We start from the raw sequence: 12,318 nt of genomic DNA, 5'->3' as shown, positions 1-12,318 counted from the left end.
CCACAGAGCTGCAGATTCATTGCCCAGGCGCCAGAGCCACTTACCCATAAGAGCTGAATTCATTGTCTTGAGATTCGTTGCCCAGCATTTTTCTTTTTAAGAAGGAGACAAAATATTATTAAGAGCAGCCAAAAGGCAAACCAGAAATAACCCAAATGGAAGCAACCCTCTCATCAATCAGCCCTGTGAGAACAAATGGAGAGAATGGGGTTACACTTACAACCTGCCAAGGTAAAGCACCGACTCCATAGGGATACAAAAACAGCTCATTACCCCATGTCCCCAAATACAATTGAATTACAATACCTATGTCACAACTCCATCGATAGCCCCCTGAATTTGGGGTTGTGAAAGAGCCCACCTAAAGAACCAAACGAACCAAGGTTACCTAGATTCGCATGTCCTTCTGGTATGGGAACAGGTATGCAGTATGCTACAACAAATAAGTGGCATGATACGGCCAGGAGGAAGGGGAAGTGATGCAAACCAGGAAGCCGTTGTTGCTTTGCTGCAGCTGCCACCACTGCCATGATGGCTAACAGCTGCTGGGACTGCTGCAATGGCCTACCATTAATCTTTTTTAAATTTTATGTTGTGTATTATTTGCTTTCTTCCCATTCATTTTCTTTTCCTTTTTTAATTATTATGGCTACGCCTCATTTTCTTATATTTTCGGTTGCGGTCATTGCCAACGGGTGGGGAGCCTCTGATAATAACAATCAATGTAATGATTAAAATTAAAAGGCATTAAATAAAAAATTTGACTAAATAAGAGGGCGGTTACCTCGATCCAACAGTAAATGTTGATCCTCATAAATCAGAGATCAGTTGAAGTCATTCTAATACCACTTAAAAAGGTATAGATAGGTGGCCCCATAGGATCTAATGACATCTACATGATTTGAAGTCATTCTAATAACAATCAATGTAATGATTAAAATTAAAAGGCATTAAATAAAAATTTTGACTAAATTAGAGGGCAGTTACCTCGATCCAACAGTAAATGTTGATCCTCGTAAACCAGAGATCAGTTGAAGTCACTCTAATACCACTTTAAAAGGTACAAATAGGTGGCCCCATAGGATCTAACGACATTAAATGATTTTTGAGACCTTTGCAAAGCCAAAGATATGGACGGCTACCATCCTATGATTCACATAAGTGACATAACTACAACAGAAGCGAAAAGGAACTAATCACTCTGATGCACGATTAGGATGGATAGTTATATATAGGGATCCCAATGGATAATCAAATATTAATCCCTCATTATTTGTCTTGATTATTTCTCTCAGGTGTTTTCAGGGACACTCTTGAATTGAGGGACTTCTTCTAAAGAAAGCAATTGAAGAGGGCCATGAGTTGGTTATAATATGGATAAGGTCTTAACTCTATCGCATTCAACCTCATCTCTATCCGAGGAAAACCGTGCGGACCAACCCACAAGTAACTGCTCATAAGCAGCCCCACATGCCCAAATCCAACAGTCGTATCCCTATCACATCCAATCTCATCTCCATCTCCCCTCATTGATTTGAATTTGAGAGGATATGAACATGAAGAAAAGTGTTATCCACCCGAAGGTTATTTGAGGGAAAATCACGTTGGATCCAACCACTAATCATTTGCTCACAAGTTGACACCACAGGTCCATATCCAACATTTTCTGCATACAGAGGCAACTTCCTTTTTTACAAGATTGAATCTGGATGGTTGAGGAATGCTCATCTGGATGTATTTGGATGATCTACGAATGCCCATCTGCAATTCAATACATAGACAACCTACATATGCCAAAGTGGCATTCACGAGCGCAATTCATTCCATTCATCAAGTGACCATCACGGTGCATGTGTTCTGCCTCAAACATTGTCCCATTAATATCTTAGGTGAGCAACACGTGTGTTCTGCACTAACATTTTCCTGTTTTTTCTGATATTTTGAAGCTCTAAATCAGGCATGTATTATTCTATCTTCTGCAACTAGTTTCATCAAACCCTACCTTGCACTATAATTAAAACAATATTTTTAACCGTCCATTTGTTTCACATGATGTGGCCCAACTAATGCGTGAAATGACCTGATTTCTGGACCATAAGGTTAAAAAAAAAAGTGCACCCCAACCTGCTGGAAAGATACGATCAAGCACTACTGTTATATATTCACGTGGACAGGCAGGGCTACAAAAACCTTGTATGTGGGTATCCCTCCATCTTCTAAACCAAACAGCCATTTTCTCAACCATAATAATACCAGTAAGAGCCTGAGTTTCCTATTTGTGGTGGAAAGGGAACTTACCTGTTATGAACCGACTTTGTAAATGCGGGACCCATGGCTGGTTTATCCAATCCATAAATCTGATGGTCTCCATCAGAGATGGACCATGCAGAGAAAATCACTGATTCAGTTAAATACTAATCATCAAACCATCTGTATTATCTACATAGAATGGGGACTGTTGGTACATTTCTTCTCAATCATGTGTTTACATGCAAACAATGGAAAGGATAGAGTTGATCATCCATGATGGGGGGACATCAGATCAATGGCTTGGATTAACCAACCATGGGCCCCACATGTACGGGTGGGTTCTAACAAGTAACAACAATAACAATAACAAGAACAAGAGAGAGAGAGAGAGCACGTGAGAAGCTCGTGATAGGCAGGGAGAATACCTGGAAGACGCGGAGCGAGTGGCGTAGAGTCTGTTGCGGCCGTTCTAGGGTTTAGAGGAAGATGAAAAAGGGTGAAACCGCTTATTTATTTACAATTTGTTAAAATTACCAAAATGAGGATGTATTTGTTAAAGAGGATCTCCACTTCTGCCAACCATATGATGATCCAGACCCTTCATTTAAAATTTCCCTTTGTAGACTGCCCCAGTTATTAAGGGGTGTTTGATTTTTCATGCATTAGGTAAATACTCGGTAAAAAGCTCATTATTACCTTTTTACTTTGCTTGAAATTTTAAAAGTGTATTGTCATCTCGAAAATTAGTCCAAAAAAGTTAATTTAAATTTACAGACATCACTGTGATGTGCATGACATATCCACACTGTCCATCTGTTTTATCAGAAGATTCTAAGGCCTGAGTCCAAAATTGATACAGATGCAACGTTCAAGTGGCCCATACTGCAGGAAACAATGGCCTTAAACGTCCACCATTGAAAGTTATTTTATTCATTTGGCCCACGTTAATGTTTATTTGTCATCTAATCTCTCCACCAGAGATCTCACCTTCGCATCAAAACCGTCTTGATCATACGCTGGATGAGCTTCTATATGAATGGTGAATATCATGAGTCGGTGCAACAAGAGACGGGCAGAAAACGGAGCGTGGGGATGTAAATGGGCTGGAGCCGCCCGTTGGGCTCACAAGTTTTGCCGACTTGGGCCTAGACCTAGCCTGATAAATGCGGTTGATGTTCGCGTCAAGGCATAAAAGTGACTGATATAAGCGGCCTGTTGATCGAGTCCAAGCTTAAAAATGAAAGCCGGGCTTGTTTGATTTTCCAAATAACCGGCAAATAGCTCCTAAATGGATAATGATCACAATCTACAGCCCTTTGATTTCATCCATTTTCAGCCGTTTATTTTGTAAACAACAGTAAATGAGTAAGCACGCGGGAAATGGGTTTGAAACATACAAAGTGGTCCCAGGGATGACTATTTCAAATGTGCACCGTCATTCGTGCAGTGGGGCCCATCGTGATGTGTATACCAGATCCAAATTGTTGGTAGGTTTACACAGACTTGAATCTTGGGAAAACATGAATACCAGCTCCTGTCGAAAGGGTTGTTGGTCCTTAATAAGTATTTTATGTTAGGCTTACAATAACAACTGCTTTTTTGTTGAGTTGTCCAATTGAGATTATAGCATAAAGCAGTCTTGAAACATAGATGGACGGTGTGGATTAGTCACACATCACCGTGTACCGGCACCAGCATCAGTTGACAGTACGTGGCCCTTAGTTGGATATGCTCGATCACCGAGCAAGGTACATCTTAAATTCTTTGGAAATATTAAAAAAACAAACGGCGAGAATATATCATGATTACATATTTTCTAAATTTTTAAAAATTTCCTCAACCTCATGGATTAAAAATAAGTAATTTTTATATATGTACGTCTGCCTTCTTTCTTAGGCTATGGACCTCAAACCTGCTGTTAAACTATTTCCCATAACTCCGCTCATAGTTTTCACCGTTAACATAACTGTCCTCCCACTTCTATGCTTGGCAATTTCCCCTGCTCACTAATAGATGATCAGGTGCTAACCTAACCCTAACCACATGTGGAAACCAGCTTGATATTTTTGACAAATCCATTCCATTCATCTGTTTCTCTAGCTCATTTTATAACATAGTCCCAAAAATGAAATAAATCTAAAGCTCAATGTGTACTCCAAGATAGATCCTATATGTTTAAATGGTAGGAATTTAATTCCACTATTTCTTAATGTCTGACTCATTGGATATTGTCATCGGCATCACTTTTGGGCCCATAGCATAAAATGAGCTAGAAAACATATGGACAGGGTGGATTTGTCATAAACATTTTATGCCCCGTAGATGTTTCAACCGTGGGCCTTCAATTTCCACGGTTTTATGTTCATTGTCCTACTTGAGTTTTGGATCATACTTATTTCTGTGCCCGTGCCTTGAAATAAGATGAAAAATCCAATGAACAAAATGAATTTATCCCAAACGCTATAGCCAGCCCCACTTACGATCAACCAACTCTCACTCTTGACTTTAATTTCATCCAAACCTTTTAGCGACAGGCTGGGATTGTAATGCCAACCTAACCTAGACCATACATGGGGCCCACCTTGATGTTTATTAGAATCTACCCCATCCATTTGTTTTTTTTTTGCTTATTAATTTTAAGGCATCTACAAAAAAAATAAAAAATGAGCCACATCCATAGTTCAAAGTGACAGTCTTAATGGCCACGATATGTTTCAACACTCCGTGTACAATCCCATTGTTTCGTATCATGCGGACCACTTAAGGTTTAGATATGCCTCATTTTTAGTCCATGCTCTAAAATGATTTGGAAACAAAAATGGACAAGATAGATTTGTCACAAACAATTTGTGACCCACGGATGTTTCAATGGTAGGCATTCAATCCTCACTTTTTCTGCTCATTTGGCCCTCTTGAGCTTTGAATTAGCCTCGTGTTTGGGCGAATGCCTTAAAATGATAGTGGAAAACCAATGGACGCAGTGTATTTGTCTCAAACATCATGGTGGGGCCCACCTAATGCTGGGCAACCCTCGTGGTCTAGACTTAAAATATCCAAAACATTTCTAGAAAATTTTAGTGACGCTTGATTGTCGTGCCAACTTAACCTTGACCATGTGGGGCCTACCTTGAGGTTGTGAAAAATCATCCATTTATTTTGCTACCTTACTTTAGGAAATGGCTCAAAATTGAGAGAGATTCAACACTCAAATTGAGTCTCGTGGTATGCCCAAAATGTTTTAATGATGAGCATTCAATCCCACTATTCCCTTGCGTGTTACCCTTGATTCAACTATGGAAATTTAATCCCCACTGTTTTCTATCACCTGACCCAGTTGATCTATGAATCTACTTCCTTTTTGGCGATCAACAATGCATGACAGCATCTATGAAATCATCGGTCCAGAGAATTATAGAAAATGGGTATAAAGATGGCATGCATGACACCTTCAACTCCTATTAGCAAAAATGTAGAAACCACAAACACAAGTCTTAGTGAGTGAAATTTTCTGCGAATATCCATCCATGATTAAATCAGTGATTTGATCGGGTTGAATATCCAACATCCATAATACGGTTAAAATTTGATAAGTGCATGTATATGTAGGCCAATACACCATACCAAGTACCGAAATCCATTTCCCCCGTTCCTGATGGTGGCTATAGCCAAGCGTTGGTTGCCTTGCCCACCGACAATGAAAGCAAATTACATCTGGCCCTCCCCCGTCTCTATCAAGGAATGGGATATTTGTGCGGAGCCCACCATGAAGGTTTCAATGGTTGGTGTCATTATATTCCATGTTTCATGGACCATGCCCCAAATATCTCCCAAAGAGGTTAGTATACCAAAATTTTCTCACCTAGATTTATTTTGAGCCAACTGACCATTATGGTCACCTATTAAGTGTGGTTTTTGAATTATGATCAATACAAAACATGCCCGCGGACGTTTGGAATTTGAGCTAGAAATATCCAAAATTTACAGACATTATGCAATGTCGAAATCACAGAATAAACAGAGTTCATTTGAAGAGCTCTATGACAGATCAAACACTATAAACATTTCCAGCCAAAATGTTTCAATATAAAAAAAAGAAAAAAAAAAGAAGAAGAGCAGTACCCATAATTCATTACCTACCATTCATTGATGACATTGGAAAATCCCAATGCATGGTTCAAAAAAAAAAAAAAAGTGAAAACTGGCAGATAATGTGCAAAGGAATTCCCACCCCAACACTGGTTTACGGTGGCAGATTGTTTGTTATAGAGTGCTGTCTTTTCCAGCTACTCCATGGCCTCGAGCTTCACTCGGAAACTACCAGTGAATGTTGTCTTCGATTCCTGGGCCAAATCCTAAAAACCCAATTTACAAATAAAACGAACATCAGCATATATAGTAGAAAATTGTAAATGAAGAAGATTTACGTGATTCACACTAAGGATATGATTAGTACCCCGCGGGTATCAATCAGTGCAAGTGAGATCCTGTTAGATTTTGAAAGATTTTTCAAAATAAAGTAGTTGCCAAAATATTATTTATTTTTACTTTCCAAAATATCATTAATTTTTTACATATATATATATATATATATATATATATATATATATATATATATATATATATATATATATATATATATATATATATATTAATTTTATCACAAATGAATTGATTGGATTAGTTGTGTCCATTCTCTTTTTTATGCTGGCCTGTAAGAAGTAGAACAAACATAATGGATGGTTCATATCAATGATTTGACTGTCATATGTTTAAGTGACTTGGCAAAAGAGCCTCAATGTGCCTAGGGTCAACTGAATTTTGACCACTTTATAAAATATTAGGGAGTTATGATTTTAGTTTCTTGGTTATCTCTGAGGTCATTCTAATGGAATTATATGTTCCTCCATGATTTAGAGGGTACATACAAGGGTCATGGTGTATATATTGGGGCCACTTACGTGTAACTAGAGCACCAGAATCTCATAAATGAAACAAATCCTAATAATTTATCAAGTGGCACTACGCCACTCATACCCCTAGCCCTAGCCATGTTCAGGCTAAAAAGGTTGGCCCTGGCCTTATAGGATTGGGCCAAGTCAGGTCTGAGGTAAAGCTGTGTTAGGGCCAATACATGAAAGGAGTGAAATGGTCGTCAGTTTAAAATAGTCCAATCTAAGAAACTGAGAGGAGTATCACATCCATCTATGAGTCTCATTATATAAATGATTATGAATATTGAAATAAAACCATCGGTTTAAGAATGCACTTAAACTACTATGGTCAATCTGAACTTCAAACTGCGGTACTTAACACCATAAACATTTCCAACCAAATGTTCTTAAAAAACTTATAAAAAGGAAAAGTACATATAAATATATTTTATAACTAACATCTCTCAACATCATTTACAATAGAAGATGCTGGGTGCACACTCTTTTTCTTCATCTTTTTTTACATTACCGGCTCTTTCTTTGACTTCTCTCCAAAGACGTCAGTGAGTACTGTCTTCGACTCCAAGGAAGCCCTTAAAAGATCCAAACCCTAACAAATGGAATTAAAAATAAATTATGCGTCAAATATAATAAGATAAAATTAAATAAATATTGAATCCCACATGATATGATCAATATTGTAGGAGTATTAGTGGGTACAAGTGTGACCTAAGTTAGTTTGATAATTCTAATCATCTTATCTATGGCATGTAAAAATGGATGTAACAAAATAGTGCACATTAAAAAGGTTAGGATCATCCAATTGCATGAATTTTTCACATTTGTGATGCGAGAGAGATGGTCGACCATTACGTTTTTAACTCCTTTTTTATAGCATATTTTTATGTGGAACTCTTGGATAAGAAAGATCCATATTAACAAACGTGGCTTGGCAGTGGAGATACCTCGTTTCAACACTTGAGGTCTTAGTATCGATCCCTAGCGGGGGTGGCTAACATGGAGTGTGTGTACTGACATGGGTGTGTATTAACAAGCTAACCCAAAAAAAAAAAAAAAAAGGTGGCTTGACATCTTTCTTAGAAAAAAAAAAAGTACTTCAATGCTAGCTCATCAGTAAAAATGATGATATTAGATCCTATTAAGTATGACCTAAACGTGTCCAAAGCAAACACTATGCCTAATAGTTCTTTTTTCGTAGTGAAATAGTTCACTTGGACAGAGTTTTAGAGTTCCACTCACGTAGTAGATAACATAATTCCTCTTCTCTTTCCTTAACACCACGTTGGAGGTGGATCACATGCTATTTGCCATTTAATAAATATGGGGGATATTGTTACGGTGTTAGCTTTCCCCTATGTCCTGATAAATTTTAAGTGACACAAGGGACGTGCAGACTCCACTTTGGTTCATATCAATGAGCGTACTTTTTCTAACATGATCAGTATGGACCATTCATGTTTTCAAAAAATAAATAGCAAGATTAAGATTATTTGATGAAGATGGCTGAAAATTAATGGTGAGAGCCACATGATGGATGGACTATATCAATTCAATTCAATATGCATCTTACATCATGTAAGTCCATTTCATTTGGGTCACCATGTTCATGTTGAGGAAGCATGTGACACTTTTAACATATACAATCGGTTTTTTTGTAGCATGTAAGACGAGTTCCACAATTATATCTTCCAAACACAAAATGTAGGACTCCATATAACTCTAGAAATTTTGTCCAAACAACGTTAACCCAACTTCATCGTCCAACTCCATCCAATTTATAGATTTTGGTGCATATATGAGGTCCATAGAATCAACGGTTTGGATCACTGATCAATGGACGCACTTATACAAACTTATAGAGTAAGAGAGAGATGCAATACCTCATCCATGCCTACTTCTACAACCTTCTCCTTGAGTGCACTTACGTCCTTGACTTGGTACTTGTTGAGTAGAGAAATGCTGGATATGGTAGACATGGGCGTCACCGCCAAATCATCCATCACCATGTAAGTCACCACACCCTTAACGCACCCTCTTCCACCGTCTGATCCCGATGCTACACCTTTAGGACTAACATAGACAAACTCCTGAGCCATTTTTTTGTTGCAAGATTCACATACCGCGTCCTTAACATCTGTGATGTAGTAGTGATTGCTGTAGTTGTAGTAGCTGCCGCATGAGTAGTACTTTGATGTGGTGGAAGCACCATCTTGCAACAGAAGGGGAGGATTCTGACCGCTCATCGGAATAGACGTCTTGGGGTTGAGGATGGTATTTTTATCAAAGTTGGGTTGCATGTAATCAACGGTGAGATTTTCAAAGCTATCATAGAGACTTCCAGCGCATCCCACCATGCGTTGCTTTGTGAGGAGCTTTGAAACGTACCCAATTGGCAATACAAGGAGGCTGAAGAGAAAATCTATGAAATCTTTTCCAGCTTCTCCAAATAAAACCTCTCCTGTGTTCTCGTACAGGACAAGCTTTAAGCTTAGCTTGGATGCCATGGTTTGGGTGGGTGACTTTGGGCTGTGGTCTTGTGTTAGTGTTGATTTATAGGGCTGTGTTTGCCACTGTTCATTAGTGGGCAAATAATCCAAGTTGGGCCCACAGATATCGACCTCATGGAATCTCCTACGTATATGATCAGGTTACCTTATGGGAATTACCCATGAGTTCGAGATCTGTGGGCTCCACCTCATGTGTGTTGGACATCCACACCGTGCATTTTGTGTGTCTCCTTTTAGGTTATGACATGTCCCAAAATCAACTGTATTTGAAACTCATGTGGGCCATAAAAACTGAATCTTTGTAAAATCATGCATAAAACATCTAAAACACTTAGTAGGGCCTACCTGATTTTTGGAATGGTCTGAAATTTATTGTGAACCCTCATCCAAGTGGGACACACACAATGGATGGATTAGATGTCTGAGCCACATCTCCATGGGCCCCATAAACAATCACGAATGTTTCAGTGGGGGTGCATCTACTCCCAATTGGTGTATATGGTGTGGCCCACCTATGTTATAGATTGGCCTGATTTTAAGCCCATGGCCACTATGGAAAGTTTCATCTAATTGATGATGTAGATCTCCGGCACACATTACATCTTAGTTCAAAACTAACCATGTGACCTTATCAATAGGTGTCAAATAAACAATTCCCAAACATTACAGTTGGCCCTAGTAAGTTTTCACCAGTATGGCGTTCAATCATAGTATTTCCTATAGTATGGTCCACCTGAGATTTGAGATTTGAGATTTGGATCTTCTTCATTTTTTGGCTCATTACCTAAGATCTATGATCAGGCAAAACAGATAAACAGTGCATATATAAAATAAATAAATCAATGTAGTGGGCCGCACCTATTCTGCGAAAGTGGATTGGCTGGTGTACCACACACACCAGCTATATAGCCGCTGTAGGTACGTGTCGTGCGAAGATGAACAATGACATTCCTCGAGCTCTGAGTTATATGAACGGTTCAAAGGAGATCAAAGTTATATGGGCCCCATAGTGATGTATTTATTATATCTACACCGTTCATATATTTTAAAAGATCATTATAGAGCATTATCCAAAAAATGAATCATAACCAAAGATCATCCGGACCACACCACAAATAGGAGCAGAGATAATGATTTTCATGGTTTAACAATTTGTAGGGCCCACCGTAACATTTATTTTTCATCCAATCTATTCATAAGGTCACAAACACCTGAATTAAGAGGAAAAACAAATTTCAAATTGATCCAAAACTTATGTGACTCCAAAAAAGGTTTCAATGGTAGATGTTCAATCCCCCACTGCTTTTTTCAGTGTGGTCCACTTGATCGTTAGATCTGTTTCATTTTTATCTCAAGCCTTACGACAATCTCGTAAAATGGATGAACAATTTGGATATAGCACATATCTCATGGTAGTACTGACAGAACGCGCTGACGTCAATATTGCCCTAGCTATACAGATGGTGTGTGCTACACCAGCCAAGCCGCTTCCGGTCAGGGCCATCATAGCTGTGTATCCCCACCATGCAACTTTCCACGCAACAAGGCATCATGGTGGTGGTCCCAACGACCTTGGGTCATGCATTGCTTGCAGTTGCATCCTAAGTCTCCTCTGGTCTGATTCATAAGAAGGAAGCGGATTGGCTGGTGTACCATGCACCAGTGTAGATATGTGTCATGCGAAGACGAGCGCAGAAGCGTCTCGAGCTTTGAGTCATATGAACGGTTCAAATGAGATCAAAGTTTTGTGGGCCCCACAATGATGTATTTATTATATTTACACCTTTCACACATTTTTAGAGATCATTTTAAAGCTATCCAAAAAATAAATCATATCTAAAGATCACTTGGACCACACCACAAATAGTAGCCGCGATTATGATTTTCACAGTTAAAAATTGGGTAGGGCCACTATAACATTTACTTTCCATCCAATTTGTTCATAAAGTTACAAAGACTCATATGAAGAGAAAAAACAAATTTCATATTAATCCAAAACTTCCGTGAACCCCATAAGACTTTCAATGGCAGACGTTCAATCTCCCACTGCTTTTTACAATGTAGTCCAACTGATTGGTAGATCTATTTTATTTTTCGTCTCAAGCCTTATAACAATCTCGTAAAATGGATGGACGGTTTAGATATAGCACATACCTGGTGATGGGAGTGACGGAACTCACTGACATCAATACACTAGCTATAGCTGGTGTGTGGCACACCAGCCAATCCGCTTCCGGTCAGGGGCATCATAGCGGTGTATCCCCACCCTCCAACTTTCCACACAACCAGGCACCATGGTGGTGGTCCCGACGACCTTTCGGTCATGCATTACTTGCATCCTAAGTCTCCGCAGGTCTCATTCATAAGACAGTCTTCTCCATGCGGGATTGTCCCGTGACCGTTCGGGTTATCCATGCGTTCTGCTGTCAGAAATGGTATGGTACTCGAACGAGGAAACGGATTGGCTACTCCCCTGCCACCAGCCCGGTGGACGGTGCTGTGGGCCGCGCAATGATGTATGTGTTCCATCCATTCTGTTCATCCATTTTACGTATCATTTTAGGGCTTCATCCCAAGAAAGAGAGGGATATTAATATCAGGTAGACCAC

At 39.1% G+C, this 12,318-nt stretch overlaps 1 protein-coding gene across 10 annotated transcripts in view; it reads right to left on the bottom strand.

Annotated features, from left to right (window-relative positions):
• Positions 1-9,727, bottom strand: part of LOC131243598 (uncharacterized) — an 87,978-nt gene extending 78,251 nt beyond the window's left edge. The window contains exons 1-4 of one of the 10 annotated variants that reach the window (XR_009170140.1): positions 2,676-3,604; positions 488-551; positions 307-361; positions 142-183 (exon numbers count right to left, since the gene is read on the bottom strand). Coding sequence is in view for 4 of the 10 variants with exons in the window: in XM_058243073.1 (XP_058099056.1) it covers positions 6,534-6,602; positions 7,711-7,791; positions 9,083-9,706 (774 nt within the window). In the remaining 6 variants the exon portion in view is untranslated. Of the gene's footprint in view, positions 1-141; positions 184-306; positions 362-487; positions 552-2,675; positions 3,605-6,205; positions 6,603-7,710; positions 7,792-9,082 lie in introns of those variants that run through there. The other 9 variants (XR_009170141.1, XM_058243069.1, XM_058243073.1 and 6 more) reach the window with 9 other exon arrangements.
• Positions 9,728-12,318: the final 2,591 nt, after the last annotated feature.

Source organism: Magnolia sinica, chromosome 4, assembly GCF_029962835.1.
Source record: "Magnolia sinica isolate HGM2019 chromosome 4, MsV1, whole genome shotgun sequence".
Classification (NCBI taxonomy): Eukaryota; Viridiplantae; Streptophyta; class Magnoliopsida; order Magnoliales; family Magnoliaceae; genus Magnolia; species Magnolia sinica.
This window is presented reverse-complemented; position numbering and strand designations above follow the sequence as displayed.